The 17,933-nt window shown below is 38.3% G+C and overlaps 1 protein-coding gene across 3 annotated transcripts; it reads left to right on the plus strand.

The window, feature by feature from the left end:
• Positions 1-288: 288 nt before the first annotated feature.
• On the plus strand, positions 289-17,257 carry CNEP1R1 (CTD nuclear envelope phosphatase 1 regulatory subunit 1). 3 transcript variants are annotated; one of them, XR_009537173.1, is made up of 7 exons: positions 289-427; positions 1,731-1,802; positions 3,814-3,887; positions 7,109-7,218; positions 7,341-7,395; positions 13,255-13,477; positions 16,230-17,257. XR_009537173.1 is itself a non-coding variant. In XM_060131525.1 (6 exons), the coding sequence occupies exons 1-6, from the start codon at positions 403-405 to the stop codon at positions 13,294-13,296; spliced, it is 378 nt and encodes a 125-aa protein (XP_059987508.1). In that variant the 5' UTR covers positions 289-402; the 3' UTR covers positions 13,297-14,595. The 3 variants fall into 3 exon arrangements, 1 of the variants encoding a protein (XP_059987508.1); XR_009537174.1 differs by lacking the exon at positions 16,230-17,257 and adding an exon at positions 11,805-11,889 and having other exon boundaries at positions 13,255-14,595; XM_060131525.1 differs by lacking the exon at positions 16,230-17,257 and having other exon boundaries at positions 13,255-14,595.
• The last annotated feature ends 676 nt before the right edge of the window (positions 17,258-17,933 follow it).

Consider the following 17,933-nt stretch of genomic DNA (forward strand, 5'->3'; position numbering starts at 1 on the left):
GTAGCGGATGCACAATAAGCATTCGAGTAATGAAAGAACCAAGCAGGAAACGAGGAATATACGAAATGAACCGACTTGCGCGGACAGGCTGCAGTTCCTCCCCAGGGCAGGAGGCGACGCCAGTGTTACGCCTACTCGGCTGCCGTCAGCTCTTGGCCCCTCTGGCTGACCGTCCAACTCCAGCTGCCAAACCCGTGCAGGAACTAGCCAATAGAAAACCGTCTTAGTCATGGGGTCAGGCAGAAGTATCCAATGAACGTAGTGGGTCTAGGAAAGGGGCGGTGCTAAGAGGAGGAGCGCAGGGGAGCTGTTAGAGGTGGGAGTTGGAGCTGCGGGCCTGGAGGGGGCAGCGGAGCTGCGATGCGGACGGGGCAGCGCCGGTGAACGGAGCTGCAGCCCGACATGAACTCGCTGGAGCAGGCGGAAGGTAGGGTGGGCCGCCTGGGTCGGTTCCGGGCTTCTCCCGGAAGCTGGCGGGGCTCCGGAGGGGCCTGAATCGTGGAAACCTGGTCCGGAGAGAGGAGGCCGCGAGGGTTGGACTGACGGGGTCCGGGGCTGGGGGCGCGGGGGCCGGTCCAGGGGCCAAGGGGCGGCAGTATCCGGTCGGTCGCTGCTTCCGGCGCGCGTGGCCTCAGCCGGCGCTTGTGGGGGGGCGTTGCGTCAGTTCCTCCATTCCCCAAGCTTAGACCAGGTAGCTTCTCGTCCGGGCTGGTTATATTTCTCATTCATTAGCAAACATTTTTACTTCGTGCCTTGTAGTATGCTAACTCACTTTATTTTTTTTTTTGATACTTGCACGAATTGTATCCCTGACTTCTGCCGTGGTTTCTGGTAATTGCCGGGGTAAGGGAGTGCCTCTTGGTCTCCTTTTCTAAAGTTCAAAAAACGCAACTGAGGGCTTCCCTGGTGGCGCAGTGGTTGGGAGTCCGCCTGCCGATGCGGCGGACGCGGGTTCGTACCCCGGTCCGGGAAGATCCCACATGCCGCGGAGCGGCTGGGCCTGCGCGTCCGGAGCCTGGACTCCGCAGCGGGAGAGGCTACAGCGGTGGGAGGCCCGCGTACCGCAAAAAAAACAAAACAAAACAAAAAACGCAACTGAAAGTGATACCCCACCTTGCTCATTCAGAGGGAGTACCTTGGGTGCCCCTGTGTTGTGGAACCAGGCGTCGGCGCTCCAGAAGTGCCACGAAGATCAATTGTAACCTCTTGGGAGGAAGGAAAGGGGTGCGTTTTTGCATACCCACCTGTTAGCCGTATCAGAAGTCCAGACTGAAAGCGTAGCCATTAATTAAATACAAGGGCTGGAAATCGGAATTGGGTAATTGCGTTCAAATTGACTTCGAAGACTTCGGTGTTAGGTAATAACGTTGTTCTGTCTAATAGGGAGTTCTTGGTTCCAACGGAATTAAAACTCGACCTGATTTTGATCCTTTATTTGCAACCCCCAAATTTCTAGCTTTTGGCACCGGCTGAGGCTGCTGTTGATTTTCCACATACCATTTTATGACGCTTCTAAAAGTGAATCGACCAGTTTCCTTATATGTGAAATTGGAATTAAAGAAACGTAATGTATTTGTCAAGTGTTTAAAGCTGTCATAGTAAAGAAGTAAACAGTGCAGTGATACATGTAAGTTGGTGTGCAAGACCTGAAGCAGAGTACATAAAATTCATCTTAATAGATTCAAACTAGTAAGAGTAGCTAATTAGAAAATTGAAATCTTTTTACCTAGATCTCAAGGCTTTTGAGAGGAGACTTACTGAATATATTCATTGTTTGCAACCTGCCACTGGACGTTGGAGAAGTAAGTGCCCGGATGTTTTTTAAGGGAAAATAAACTTAAAATTGATACTTTTATTCCTGCCTAGCAATGATTTGCTTCTCTGTAAAACTTTTGTTTTACAAATGCTTGCAAATCTTTATTAAACCATAAGATTCTCTTTTATTTGGACAGTTTTACATTTATTTAACATTGTAAGTAATGGCATTATAGGGAAATTTTAAGAAAAGAAACTGACGACCCTAAGAGAATAGTCTATTTTGTGTGGTTGAATTTTTATTTTTACATTAAAATGCATATACTTTTAAACAAATATTACAAATCTGATAACCAGCACACGTAATAAAAATTTCAGTAGTCTGTCCAGCAGTTTTACAGTTTTGCCTACAAACTATTGAAATAAAGTTTGTTAAGGAAAATGATATTCAACGAGTGCTGTAAAATATGATTTGAAAGAATTGTGGTTACTGCCCCATGGAAATATATAGGAAATGCAGACGAATATACAAGTGATGACCTCAGTAAGCAAAATATTTTGCTAATTTATGTTGGGACAGTCTTAATTTCTTGGCTGTTCCTTGCTGAAATTTAATATCTGCCAAGAAGGAAGTGCAGCAGCACATGTTGAGGACATACTTTATTTTGAAGTATAATTCACTTTGTGGGACCAAACTGAAGAGCCCTATTGAAGTTAAGGGTCTTCTCCTATGTCGAGATTTTTTGTGTATTTTTATTAAATCTATTTGCAAAGTTTTAGTCATATGCTACAGGAATTCTGATTGGTTAGAATTCACAAGTAATGATTTTTCTCAGGTTCTCCAGTTTACCTAGGAATTACCCCCAAAACCTTGTTTCACTGTTACTTGAGAATCTTTTAAAATGTATATGATGCTTTTCTATCTTATAAAGTGTAATGAACATGCTTTTTCTCTGATTCACGGGCTAAGTGCTTACATACAAATGCCATCAGCTTGTTCAGCGTACCAGAGTATGTGTATGAGGTCCCTTCTGGTGGGTTTGATTTTGCTTTTGCTTCACTAAAAAAAAAAAAAAAAATCTGTATACTTTAGCATGTTTCTTATTGGAAGTGTAGAATTATAAGAAACTGAGTTTAATCTGTTCTGAGAACATAAGTTTGAAATTTTGCGTATTATTAAGTATCTAAAATGAGATTGTTTTTCTATGATTTGCCTCTTCTAAAAGTATATCACCACGAATTCTAGATAAAGTTTTACGATATTTAGGTTGCACTTTGAAGCTTGATCTCTACATTTTAAAAATGTATGCATCCCAACTGAAAGATAGTAACTGACTGGTCTCCAGAATAGTAACTAGGTCTTGGTGCCCCTTTATTATTTTTTAGTAATACCATATATTCTTAAGTTTTACTTATGATCTATGTAGAATTTTTAAAATAATTCTAGCTTAGTGGGGAGAAAGAAACTTTTTCGAACTTCTACTGTCAATAATTTCTACCCCAACCTTCCTTAAGTCCCTTAAAGAAAATCTGATACTGATTGGTGTGCTCCACACTTCCTGACATTGACCTTTGTTTAATTCAACAACAAGCAGTTGTCTGCAAGGCAAAAGTCTTTAGTCCAAATTCTCAGTGCATTCATGAAAGAGTCTTTGTTTGGTTTGTTTACATTTGAAAAATGAGGTTTTTGGGGTGGTTTGGGGGGGGTTTTGTTTTGCATTTATTAGATCTGTAACATCAGTGTAAAGACATTGAAAGTTACCTAAGAAAATCTTACATTAAAGTTTTACCATCTTGGTTCTTACTGCTTTTAATTTCATTTATCTTCAGAAATTTTGACTAAAGTAATAACGGGGACAGTATCCTCCTCAGTTACTAAGGTTCACATTGTTTCAGAGAATTCCTCAAGGTCATATGGCAAGTCTCCTCTAAGTCCTGAGTGGAGTACATTCTCCATTTAATGAAGTGCTGCATCCTTTGGCTGTCATATTAAGAACTGGTGGTAGTATCATATTAATAGCTTATTTCCTTACTAATTTCATGTTTATCTTTCATCAGTGCTTCTTATAGTGGTATCTGTCTGTACAGCTACTGGTGCCTGGAACTGGTTAATAGATCCCGAGACGCAAAAGGTAGAAGTTTTGATTTAAAATCTTTAACAGATTGAGACAGTGGATATAGCAGTGCTTTGTTCTTTGTAAAGTATTAATCAAATGCTACCTATTAGTACTAGTAGTGATATTAATCATTGTATTAAAAATATGCTTTATCTTAATTTGCTTGAGAAAAACTTTGGCTGGCTGCTGTGGGTTAAGTATCTTTGCAGAGAAAAAGGCCTAAGAAATACTACCTCACTTATATTACTTCTCATTCATTTCTGAACTTGTGTACAGTTTTTACATATCATTTTTACATATTTCAGTGTAAACGTTGTCTTTGTTCTGTTTTGTTCATTTAGTGTCATCAGTGCCAGCTTTTAAAAATTATAAAACAACATTTTCTTCTATGAATTATCTTTGTTAATTCTTTTCCTCATCTCATAAAGCATTCGAGACAACTTTGCAGGAAACATTATGATAAAATAGCAAATGTAAACGTAATAAACAGTCAAGACCAGTAAAAACAGAGTATGAGGTCAAAACCAGGAAGGAAACCAGGTTACTGATATCATAGGCCCTGTGGGCCAGCAGAGTTGCCAGGGTTGAGTTTTAAATTAGTCTCTAAAGTCACAGCTAGTTCCATGGTTTTCATTATCTGTGAGAACACATTTGTAAGTTCTAAGCTAGCAAAGGTTTTCTTTCTCATCATTTATCTTTAAAAAAATATTCTGCCTGAAGTTTAATATAAGAAACACTGAGAGATCTCCCACTGGGCACTAAGAATATTCCTGTACCAAATGCAATAACAGATTTCATAATGTTATTTCTTGAAGCATCCTTTGATGAAAGCTGGTAGCATGTTTCTCAAATTTCTCTTTCTTTCTACCAATTTGTGCCTTAATTTCAAACTTGGGCTTTTTTATTAGAGAAGTAATCGTCTTCAGTTTTCCAGTGAAGTTTTTTTCCCCCAGTTCAGGTTTATTTAGGTAATAATGATGTTGTAGTTTTCACAAATTTAACCCTACTTCCCCTTTTAAACTGTAATTAGGTATACTACTTCCAGTAGCTTTATTTACAACCTTTTGGGTTATGCAAAAGAAAAACCTCATAATAAGGCTTTTGTCAGCAGCCCAAATGGCAGTTCAGACAGCCAGGGGGTTGTTTACCATGTAGTCTCCCTGACTCTACCCACTGAGGTGGAGAAATAAAAGAATAGGAAGCAGGGGAGGTTGGTGATGGGATCTCATGTTAATAGAGGGGTTTTTATGATGGATAGGAAACTCTCTTGTACGTTCATTTATAATAATCTGATCTTAAGGCTGCACTTGGTACTCATCTTTAGGGGAAGAGTGAAGGAGGCTGGCAAGAAGATTAAAAAAGGTCTATCTTGGGAAATGAATCTGACTTCTAATTGTGAACAATATAAGCTGATTTCAGCTAGTTGAGATCTTAATAAAACCCAGAATTAAATGTAATTTGAAATAGGCCCAAAACTCTGTAGTTAATATAATTTTCTAAATTAGGTGAGAATATAACTATTAGCTTAAGGGTTGGCTCTTTACATTTCACTATTTAATAACCTCAAACCTGACAAGAGTTTTGAATAGCAGTTGTCTGTAAGAGGACTTGCAAACTCAAAAGCCAGTGGCTAGCTGGAAGAACACAAGGAGAGAAGGAATATGGCAAACTGGAAAGTACACAAATGCCTGAACTAAAGGAGGCAACTGTTACCTGGATGCAGTTGATTGTTGCCGTGGAGGAAGGCAGGCTGATACTGACTGGTCTAATGAAGATTGAAACACTGTATGTGCTGATCTTGTACAGGGCACGTAAAACATAGGCACGTAATTCCTGTGGGAATTAAACTGTCCTCAGAGGTTTAAGAAGACATTACTCTGGAGTATTAAACTTTCTTCAGGATCTCGTCCTTCTGGGAGCTTCTTCCTTCCTGATGTTTTCAACCTGTCATCTCTTCATTTGACAAATTTATTTAACCAGTACCATGCTAGGCCAGTGCTCTTCATAAGTTTAGTTCTCTGTCTTGAAACAGGTACACATATCTTATCAGAGCGGAGCACAGATGCTCTTAGCTTGGTTCTGTGCTCCCATTTAGTTTCCAGTCCACTCCATTTCTTTTTCTAGACTCTAAATACTTGTCTTCTCAGTCCACATTCCGATTCCCCAGTGGTCTGGCTTCAGTGCCTACTCTTGTTCCAATCCTGCATCCTGTACCCTTGTCCCTCTACCTACTCTTAGAATTATGTATGCTTCTGTTTTCTACTGTCAACTAATTATTCTCAGATCTTAAATTAGCCCTTTGTTTCTCTTGACCTCTAGTTTTTTATGGATAGCTACTAATCATTTTCCCCTGCTGGGATGTTCTGTGGCCATCTAAACCTAGTAGCTTCAAAACCAAACTCATGTTTTGCCTCTTTCAAAGAGAAAGGGTGAAGCTGGAACTGACTTTTACAAGGATATGTAGGAGCTAGCCAGGTGAAGAGGAGAAAAGGAAAATGGTAGCATAAGTGTGCAAGTGTGGCAGGAGATGATTAGACTGAGACCAGGTTATGAACGGCAGAATTTGCTCACCTCTGCTTTTTAACAGGGAAGATAACCAGATCATGTCTGACTTGTGTTTTCATTGAGAATCAGAGGCCTCATCTTCATTCATTCAACAATATTTGTTGAGCACCTATATTTGCCAAGTGCTGTTTCAGGTGTTGGGAAAATAATGATGCCCACGACAGTGTCTCTTTTCTCGTGGAACTTGTAGTCTTCTGCTTTTTAAAGTACTTCTCACTAGGAAGGTTTCAGTAAATATTTTTGGTAGGGTGTTTTTTTATTATAGGAGTAAATTTTTAATGGTTGAAGCATTTGGAATGAATGGAGGGAATATTGCTACACTGTCTTGCTACACTGAAGATATAAAACATACATTATTTTAATTTTCATAGTATAGCAATATGGAGAACTAGGATTTTTGGAAGTCTCCAGATTCTTATAGTTTATCTGTTTTTGTTTTTGGGGGGGAGGCATGCCACGCGGCTTGCGGGATCTCAGTTCCCTGACTAGGGATTGAACCCAGGCCACAGGAGTGAGAGCCCAGAATTCTAACCACTAGGCCACCAGGGAACTTTCCAAATTCTCATATTTTAGGTAATTAAATGTTATATACATTCATGCACAAGTGGGGAGGTAGGAATCAATATTGTTCTAGGATTTTTAACATTTTTATCTTTCCAACTCTTTTACAGGTGTCCTTCTTCACATCATTATGGAACCATCCATTTTTCACCATTAGCTGTATCACTCTAATAGGCTTGTTCTTTGCTGGAATACACAAGAGAGTAGTTGCACCGTCAATGTATCCTTTACCATGAATTGAGTTTTATTCTCTGAACTAAATTAAACCACCTTCTCAATCTCTAGGTGTTCTTAAAAGCTTACTCTTCAAATGTAAATTTTCCTTTGACCACATTTATTCAGTATAGCTGCTCGATGTCGAACTGTATTAGCAGAGTACAACATGTCTTGTGATGATGTAAGTATTTTCATTAGAAAACTGTAGACACGTGTGAAAGGACTGAAGTGTTTTGGCTTAAGTAAAACAAACATTTTATTAACAATAAATTGTCTCCATGGAATTAATAGGGGGGATATTCATTGTAGCATTGATTCTAAGACACTTTTTTTTTTTACATTGTAACATCTCTGAAGATTGACATGCATCCAGTAATCAATGGTGTCTTACAATTAAATTGGTAGAGTTGAGAGTTTAATTCTTAATGACATAAAGTCATGATCCATCTTCTAATTGAAGCTATCTTAGATTCAAAGAAATAAACAGTGGTCATTTTTGGCCAAAAATGGCTCAGTGGGATGGTTTTGTAAACTACTGTTATGTATCTCACACTCTTCCATATGTAGGATTTTATATAGAGTCATAGATTAATTGACGGACTGTGGACATATGAACGTACCGTATTTTTAAAAGTTGATCACATATCAATATAAGAATATCTCACAATTTTGATTTATTTATAAAAGCATTTTTACCTTCAACTTAAAAAACTATTAAGTAATACCTACCCAGTATAGGAAATTCGAATAAAAAACAAAAAAAAGTATTAGGGCAGGAAGACAACTGGATCAATGGAAGACAATAAAGATTAAACACTTTGAGTTTTTAAAAATTAGTAGAAAAAAAAATTAGTAGAAGATAAGGGTAGTCTTTCAAGTCAAAAGGGAAGAAATAGGCTATTTATAGTATTGAGACAGTTGGCTCTTCATTTGGAAAAAGATGAATTTAGACCTCTACCTCACATCAATTAAAAAAACTAAATTCCAGGTAAAGTCTTAAATAGATTTAAAAAGACATATACATCCCACCATAAAAGCATTAGAAGAAAATACAGAAGAATATGTTTATAACCTTGGGATAGGAAAACATCTTCTTAAGTCGCAAAACAGAAATGCCATAATGGAAGAAGTTGGATACATTTAATTGCACCAACATTTGAAGATTTTGTACATTGGAAGAAATCATTTGTAAGGTACCTAATAGATAGAGGGTAGTACCCAGAATGTTTGAAGGCCTATTAAAAATCAATAATAAAAAGACAAATAGTACATTTTTAAAATGGAAAAGGTAAGTCGTATTACAGAAATGGAAATACAAATGGCCAATAAACATGTAAAGACTGGAGAGCCTCATTTTGTAATCAGGGAAATGCAAAGTAAAACTGAGTTCATTTGTATTACCTGTCAGATTAGTAAAGATTAAATAACTCCAGTATTGTGGTGAAATGATGCAGCCATACACTGCTTGTTGGGAATATACATTGATGCAGCCATTCTGAAGGGCAATTTTCATCATTCTTATAAAATGTAATATGTGCATGTCTCATGACCTAACTATTCTACTTTTCCCCAACTCCCCTGGTTGGGGGGACCATCACACATGTGCGCAAGGAGGCAAGTACAAGATTGTTCATTGTAATATCCTTAGCAGTAGTGAAAAAAATGGAAATAATTTTTGTTTCTCAACAGAAATTTTGTTTCTCAACAGTGGTAAAATAGGGTGTGGTAAAGCCATATAGGAAATCAGAAGTAAATCTATAAGTATGGACATGGAAGTATCTCGAAGACATAATGGTAGGAGCAAAAAGTAAATTATCAAACAATATGGTCAGTTTGGTACCTTTTTTTTTTAAGTTTTAATTATGTAAATTTCCAAACATAAAAAAGCAGAGAAGAGCTAAATGAGCTTCCCGTGTATCATCGGCCAGTGTCGACAATAAATCAACTCATGGCCATTCTTTTTTTTTTTTTTTTAATCTTTATTGGAGTATAATTGCTTCACAATACTGTGTTAGTTGCTGTTGTACAACAGAGTGAATCAGCCATATGCATACACATGTCCCCACATCCCCTCCCTCTTGAGCCTCCCTCCCATCCTCCGTATCCCACCCCTCTAGGTCATCGCAAAGCCCCGAGCTGATTCCCTGTGCTATGCTGCTGCTTCCCACCAGCCAACTATTTTATATTCGGTAGTGTATATATGTCGACGCTACTCTCACTTCGCTCCAGCTTCGCCCTCCCACCCGTTGTCCACAAGTCCATTTTCTATGTCTATCTCTTTTTTTTTAATTTATTTTTGTTTTATTTATTTTGGCTGCGTTGGGTTTTTGTTGCTGTGCGTGGGCTTTCTCTAGGTGCAGCGAGTGGGGGCTCCTCTTCCTTGCGGTGCGTGGGCTTCTCATTGTGGTGGCTTCTCGTTGCAGAGCACAGGCTCTAGGCACACAGGCTTCAGTAGTTGTGGCTCCTGGCCTCTAGAGTGCAGGCTCAGTAGTTGTGGTGCGCAGGCTTAGTTGCTCTGTGGCACGTGGGATCTTCCCAGACCAGGGCTCGAACCCGTGTCCCCTGCGTTGGCGGGTGGATTCTTAACCACTGCGCCACCAGGGAAGCCCCCCCCCCCATGTCTACCTCTTTATTCCTGCCCTGCCTTTTTTTTTCTAAGTTAATTTTTTTTTAAATGGTGCTTTATTTTCATAATTAGAAGGTGAAATAATTACCATTTCAAATAGTTAGACAGATTTGAATATTTCCTATTTTGGTGCTTTACTCTTCCCTGAAATGTATTCAAAGCCTTGTTTTTTTGTTTGTTTTTTTGAATTTTATTTAATTTATCTTTTTATACAGCTGGTTCTTACTAGTCATCCATTTTATACACATAAGTGTATACATGTCAATCCCAATCTCCCGATTCATCACACCACCACCCCCACCTGCTGCTGCTTTCCCCCCTTGGTGTCCATAGGTTTGTTCACTACATCTATGTCTCAATTTCTGCCCTTCAAACCGGTTCGTCTGTACCATTTTTCTAGGTTCCACATATATGCGTTTATTCCTGCCCTGCAACTAGGTTCATCAGTACAGTTTTTTTTTTTTAGATTCCATATGTATGCGTTAGCTTATGATGTTTGTTTTTCTGTTTCTGACTGACTTCACTCTGTATGACAGACTCTGGGTCCATCCATCTCACTACAAATAATTCATTTCTTTTTATGGCTGAGTAATATTCCATTGTATATATGTGCCACATCTTTATCCATTCATTTGTCGATGGACATTTAGGTTGGTTCCATGCCCTGGCTATTGTAAGTAGTGCTGCAATGAACATTGTGGTATGTGTCTCTTTTTGAATCATGGTTTTCTCAAGGGTATATGCCCGGTAGTGGGATTGCTGGGTCATATGGTAGTTCTATTTGTAGTTTTTTAAGGAACCTCCATACTGTTTTCCATAGTGGTTGTATCAATTTACATTCCTACCAACAGTGCAGGAGGGTTCCCTTTTCACCACACCCTTTCCAGCTTTTATTGTTTCTAGATTTTTGATAATGGCCATTCTGGATAGAATGCCCAGAGATAAACCCACGCACAGATGGGCACCTAGTTTATGACAAAGGAGGCAAGAACATACAGTGGAGAAAAGACAGCCTCTTCAATAAGTGGTGCTGGGAAAACTGGACAGCTACATGTAAAAGAATGAAATTAGAACACTCCCTAACACCATACACAAAAATAAACTCCAAATGGATTAAAGACTTAAATGTAAGACCAGACATTATAAAACTCCTAGAGGAAAACATAGGAAAAACACTCTGACATAAACCACAGCAAGATCTTTTTTGACCCACCTCCTAGAGTAACGGAAATAAAAACAAAAATAAACAAGCAGGACTTTTTTAAACTTAAAAGCTTTTGCACAGCAAAGGAAACCATAAACAAGACAAAAAGACAACCCTCAGAATGGGAGAAAATATTAGCAAATGAAACAAGAGACAGAGGATTAATCTCCAAAATATACGAACAGCTCAATATCAAAAAAACAAACAATCCAGTTAAAAAATGGCAGAAGACCTAAATAGACATTTCACCAAGGAAGACACACATGGCGGAGAGACACGTGAAAAGATGCTCAGCATCACTAATTACTAGAGAAATGCAAATCAAAACTGCAATGAGGTATCACCTCATGGCCATTCTTAATTCATGTGTACCCCTGCCAACCTTCCCTATCATCAGGTTATTTAAAAACAAATCCCAAGTGATGTATTTTACCCTCAATCAGCATGATAGAAGCACCAAATTTTTATTCATATATGTGAATGTAAGTCCATAGGAAACAATCTGGAAGAATTCATGCTAAAACTGGTTTCTTCTATAAGAGGGCTAGTGTTTGAGGTGAATGGAAAGGGTGACTTTAAGCTCATCTTGATTGAACTTTTTATAATGAGATTACATTAATGTCTTATGTAATTTAAAATAGATTTAAAGTGGATTTAAAACCATGATATTTTTATACAGTTGTATACATACATTCTGTATTGTAATAGCAATATAAAAAGGTACAAGCTGCTGAAACATAGTAATGTTGATGAATTTCAGAAACACGTTGAGTGAAGTAGATGAAAAAGAACACGCTGTGTGATTCCATTTACTTAAAGATCAGAGAGAGGCAGATTAACCTGTGGTAAGCAGTTATGTAGGGAGTGGGGGGTACCATTGACCTTGGAAAGGAGCATGGAGGAACTTTCTGAGTGGTGGTGATGTTCTGTAGCCTGATCTGGGTGGTGGTGACGTGGCTATATACATTTGTCAAAACTCATAAAACTGTACACAAGATTTGAGCATTTTACTGTGCATGAATTATACCTCAGTAAGACAGTAGAAAAATTAGTATCAAAGTTCTACCAAGATATCAAGGAGTTACCGAAAAAGTGAAAGTGAGAATTGAGAGGGAGCCAGAATCCTGACAACACTTGACCTGAGGACAATAAAGTGTGTTTCTGAAAACCACCTAGAATTTTACCAACCAAAGATAATCACCATGTTTTGTATTTTATTGTGTATTCTCATTTACTTTTATAAAAGAAAGTTGTTATAATCAAGTTTATAAAGAACCATTAAAAAAATAAAAAGATGTTACGAATTTTTCAAACCTGCTTTTTTGACCCAACATTAGGATTTAAGAGCCACCGTATACTGAAGGTTAACTGTGAAAGGTCCCAGGCCTGTTTTTTTATCTGCATGATCTCAAGATCTTCCATTTTGTTTAATTACATACTGTCCCACTTTATGGACACATCATAATTTAATCCCCTATGTCCACATTTTGCATGTTATATATGTTGTGCATTTTTCACTAGAACTTAAGCTCCGTAAAGACAAGGAACTTTGTCTAGTTAGTTCATTACTGGGTCCCTAGCATCTCATACGTCTGGCACATTAATGGGCACTCAGTAAATACTGAATTAATAGCACTTAAATGTACATCTTTACCCTTGCACCTAGTTTCCTTCAGATAAATTCCTAGAAGTGGAATTGTTTGGATTATATGGTATATGCTTTTTTTTTTGATAAATATGACAGCCCTATAGAAGAGTTGTATCCACATACACTGAATACCAGCAGCGTGTGAGTGTCTATTGCTCCAACCATTGGTTTACATTTTAACTTGAGGAAGTTAAAGTTTTAATGTTAGAAAAAGGGAAAAATTTTTGTTCAAATACATAGTTTTATTTATGTTTTATGGTAAGGGGCATAAATTAGTCTATATAAGTTGGGATTTTATTTTATCCACTGGGTTGGTTGGCTGATTTTCTGGTAGCCAGTGGATAGGGAATTCATCAAATAAAGATTTTATGTGTATGTTTTAAAGTACTAAAGATTTTAGAAGAAAGTTCCACACAAAGAACACTTTGAAAACATAATTATTAATTGCTTAATCTTGCCTAATATAGGGGGGTGTTCTAACGCCCTTTAAGGTTTCTAGGTAAGTGGTGGTGTTCTTAATAGAACTGTATACTTTTAAACTTTTTTTTTTTCATTTTTACAGACAGGAAAACTAATTTTGAAACCTAGGCCTCATGTTCAATGACAATCTGCACTCATTGTTATGGGACTTAAAACAACCTTTCTTCAAAAAGTGATACAGCAAAAAGCCATAAAGGATTGCTTTTACAGTTGGATATGTGAACGTCATAGCAACAACTGACAAGAAATGTGCAATATTTACCCAGATTATCTTCATGGTGGTGACTCGCGTAATCAGTGCTTTGGTACCTTTGATTATTTGTGTTTCAGTATTAGTGTCACTTTAGTACTTCAGATCCTGCAGAGATTTTTGCAGATGAAGTATGTATGTATGTTACTAAGTTAAACTTAGAAACAGAACCTCATCCAGTTTTTATAATGTATTTTTGTAAACTACTGTAAATAGCAAATCAATGCCAGTGTTAAAAAGGAAACGTTATGTGGACTTTGTTCTCCTGTACCAGTGTTTCAGGAACATCTGCTTGCCATCTCCACAGCTCTTTAAAACCAGCTATTACGTATAGCTGTGCCTTTCACTCTTACACTCCTCTCTTTTAATCATAATGCAGGAAAAACATTGGATTGAGCTTAGACTAAGGAAAATTCATCTCCATTATGTTTTAAGAAATTATAGGTGTTTTGAGAAACAGTTTTTGTTAAAACTAGATAGTGAACTTCAGCCACTATTGTGATATTTTCCCGTTCATTGTTTTCATTTAATGCTAAATATACTTTATATTTTTTTAATGATTTTAAGAACACTCCAAAGGCTTCTGAATAGACAACTTTAGTTATAAATTATGTATTGTCTGGGGAATTTGATAGTCATTGTTTTAGATAATGGGATTTTATGCTGTGGTAGACGTGCTGTTACACTAGTATTGTGCAGGTGTGCTTGATCAGCCACACCATCACAGGGACAACGGGAGCAGTGCCACAAACTAGAGTCTACAATTCTCACTGTTTAGAGAGTGTTAATGACATACTGTGTATGCATATTAGCCACATATACTATAACAGCCCTTAAAATTAAGCTATTGGGATTGCTGTAAATATTTTAAAGAACTGGAGGTGCCTTTTACCTGTTTATTAGAAGATTTTGAAAGGTTTAAATTATTTCACGAGCAATCTTTTAAATTTCATTTAACATAAGGCTGAAAATTCAAAAACAGGACAAAAAACCTTTTTAACAAGGCTGCCATTTATCTTAAATGTGTTCATCTTGGCTTTCACGTGTATAAAATTTCATTCTTTGAACTGCAGCAATAAACCCCTCTGCTCCTACGAAGTTTTAAGAGGGTATTCCATATATTCTGCATTGTTTTATTTCCTGTAAATTTTGTAGGTAAATATGTGCATAAAAATAAATACTTTATATATATTTAGTGATTGGGCTTTTTCCTTGGTTTATTTTAAGTCTGTAACTGAAAAAAATTTTAAACATACTGAGTGTGTCAGGTACAGGCTAACATAAAATGAGTCAGATACAGGCTGAGTAAAATGAGATACTTTAACTGTGTGTTCAGTAGAGCAAATTTCAAGTAGCAATTGAAGGTACCCGGTTTATTAGGCTGTGAATACTTTAATTTTTTTTTTTAATATTTATTTATTTATTTCACTGCGCTGGGTCTTAGTTGTGGCATGTGGCATCTTCATTGCGGCATGCGGGATCTTTTAGTTGCAGCATGCAGAATCTAGTTCCCTGACCAGGGATCGAACCTGCCCCCCCCCCCGCATTGGGAGTGTGGAGTCCCAACCGCTGGACCACCAGGGAAGTCCCCTTTTAATATTTCTTATTCATCATTGTCTGATAATATGTGGTGTTTAATTAGGAAATGCAGGTTTTCTCAAAAATTAAGCTCTGCAAACCTGGATCACTAGTTTCCTCCAAGAGTATAAAGCTGAGGAGGGATTTTATGTGTCCTAAATCCTTTTTGGAATCATCAGCTACTTTTTGTATTTAACAAAATCCTTGAATCTTTTCCCCTAGAAAAATATGTCTGTGTATGTACATATACGGTGCATGTACTTGGAAAGGTTTTCAAGGATTTCCTGATGCCAGGCTACTTGGAATCCATTGGCTCCAAGAAAGAAACTTTTGTTACAGTTCCAAAGATTTTTCATACCTTTAATTCTAACAGAACAGTTCATTTTCCAAAAAAGTCTTTGCTCTGGTTGAAATGGCCCAAGGATCCTTGCTAGGTTAGCCTCTCATCACCAGCGCCCTCACTCTCTCATACGCTCTTCCACACTGTTAGGAAATTACTGTTGAGTCTAGTCCTCTAACTTTACAGGTGGGGAAGACAGTCTTAGATTTTCAAAGTGACTTGACTCTACGTCCCCATGACTTACTGAAGACAACTAACACCAAGTCTCTTGACTCTGATTGAAAGGATGTTTATGTGTGTGTGTTGAACTTAAGTCATGAGCCATTATAATGGTATGGTTAAGAATGTAGATGCTTATGCCAAACTGGATTCTAATCTCAGATCTACTACTTGCTAGTTTTGTAACCTTAGGCAAATTAGTAACGTTAGTTTTTTCATTTATAAAATGGGTATAATGCCAATCTCCTCGGTAGAGGAAGATAATGTATAGGATATAGGTGTATCGCCAGTCATCTTATATTGAGTATTAAATTGTTAATTCATGGAGAGCACTTAAACAGTGCTTGGCTACAGAGTCAATGCTCAGTAAATCTAGTTGTTAAGCCAAACACTAAAAGTAAAAAAAGGAACAAAACAAAAAACCTCATTGTTACAACTTTACCTAATATCAACATCTCAGTTGAGATAGCCAGGAGGAAGTTGTGCTTATCTTTTGAATCAGGCAAACTCCTGAATACTGGATTAAATACAAAGAGAAAGGCTATTTGGCCTCGAATGATTTAAGAAACCTAAAATGGTTCTAGGTGTTTTCTCAAGCAACTTCACTGAAAACGTAAAGGCTGTGACTGCCTGATAGTGCTGCTTTTTGAGTGGCTCTTTTCTCCTTTAGAACTGGACTCTTGATGGGCATTTTGTAGAGACTTGAGTCTCTACATCCTTCTGGCTGACAGATGCTCTGCCTTCATCAGCAACTAAAGTGGCTCTATCATTTCCTCTCCTGTTGAAACCAAAGAAACTTGAGTCTCATTCTGTTTCCAAACTACACTTTCTATATGCTTTACATTAGGTAAGTATAATTTCTATCTTTTTCTACTAAAAATAGGTGCACCTTGTCTGCATCATAGAACACAAAACATTTTTTAAATTGATGTTTTTAGTGAATGATTGTGTGCCATGCAAATCTATTTGTGTGAGAGACAAAAAAGGAAGTAAAAGGATATCCATTACCTGAAAGTTTTAGGTGTGCTCCTTCATCACCTTTGTACACTGCCCTTTAAGTGGCAAGTGCTTTGTTGGGTATTTGTGTGAGGAAGAATTTTTGCACTCTCAGAACTTGTTGCCTGGGGGGAATACAGACCAGTGATTGAGCAGTTACCATGTGGTTTAAGTGCTATGAGGGGTAAAATTGTGGGACGCTATAGGAGCCCAGAGGAAGTGGGCCAGCCCAGACACAACTTGACAGAGGTTATTTCCTTCTGATCTGAAGGGTCAGTCGTGGGGGGTAGGGGTGGGGCAGAGGCAGTTCTTGAACTTGCCTGGTGGTGAGGAGTTGGAGAGGAATTGTGGCAAGAGCTGAGGCTGGAAGTAAGTAGGCATCTGGGGTTGGGAGTCTTGTGAGGGTAGTGGCAAGCCACCAAACTGTTTTGGTAGGGAAGTGACTTAACTGGATTTGCATTTTATGATCATGACTGCTACTGTGTGGACTGAAGGGCCATGCCCTGGAGGGCAGTTAGGAACTGCTGCTATATAGTCCAGGTGAGAGATGAGTGCTCCTGAACCAGAGAAGTAAGAGCTTTCAGTAGTCAAATGAGTGGGACTTTGTGGGAGGCCAAGAGAGGGAGCAGTTGAGCATCAAGTCTACCACTTTTTCCATCCTGTTACCTGTTACAGAAATAAAGTTTCGATGATCACCAATGATTGGGAACTATTTTATCTTCTTAGAGAGTCCCTATGCTCCAAAGCATATTAAAAGCTCCAAGTGGTCCTGCAGTAGAGGAACCTGTTTCCCTGACGTTTTGTGAAATGCCTGTTAACGTACACTGGATGTTTGGATATTTGTCATGATATTTGTCTACCAAGGTTGTTTTGAATGCCCTTGCTAGGTGTGGGGAATGCCAGCTGAATGAGTCCAGTCTCTTGGAAGACAACCCAGAAAACTCCCTTCCTTTGCATTTGGGACGAGGGTGAGGCCATAAAGATAAGTTTCTGTTGCAGAGTACTTAGTAATGCTCAGTGGTAGTGGCACCGGTTTCCTCATCAGGCCAGCTTGATGGCATGGGTATGGGCATTCTTTTCTAAAAGTTTAGCCAGACCTCCCCAAAATCCTGTGAGGTACCCAACCCTTTCGATAGTCTGTCTTCTGTTTAATCAGCCAAAGTCAGCTTCTCTTTCTTGCCAATAAGACCCTGACTTACAGAATATTACACAGAAGAAGTGTTCCAAAGAGCATGCTTTGAGGAGACTTGACCCGTCCCTGTAAGGGACTAGGGAGCTGCTTCAAACCAAGCGTGATGTCATCTTCCAGGTAAGGGGTCTCTGGGCCATGTGTAGTGGAAGAGTACAGCCTGGCAGATTGACTTGGGTCATAGTCCTG

Source organism: Lagenorhynchus albirostris, chromosome 19 (genome assembly GCF_949774975.1).
Source record: "Lagenorhynchus albirostris chromosome 19, mLagAlb1.1, whole genome shotgun sequence".
Classification (NCBI taxonomy): Eukaryota; Metazoa; Chordata; class Mammalia; order Artiodactyla; family Delphinidae; genus Lagenorhynchus; species Lagenorhynchus albirostris.

Excerpts from the sequence above, each read along its gene's own strand:
- CNEP1R1 (XM_060131525.1), top strand. The coding sequence starts at position 403 with ATGAACTCGCTGGAGCAGGCGGAAG. Across the intron at positions 428-1,730 it reads CTCGCTGGAGCAGGCGGAAG|ATCTCAAGGCTTTTGAGAGG; the intron begins GTAGGGTGGGCC and ends CTTTTTACCTAG. Across the intron at positions 1,803-3,813 it reads TGCCACTGGACGTTGGAGAA|TGCTTCTTATAGTGGTATCT; the intron begins GTAAGTGCCCGG and ends ATCTTTCATCAG.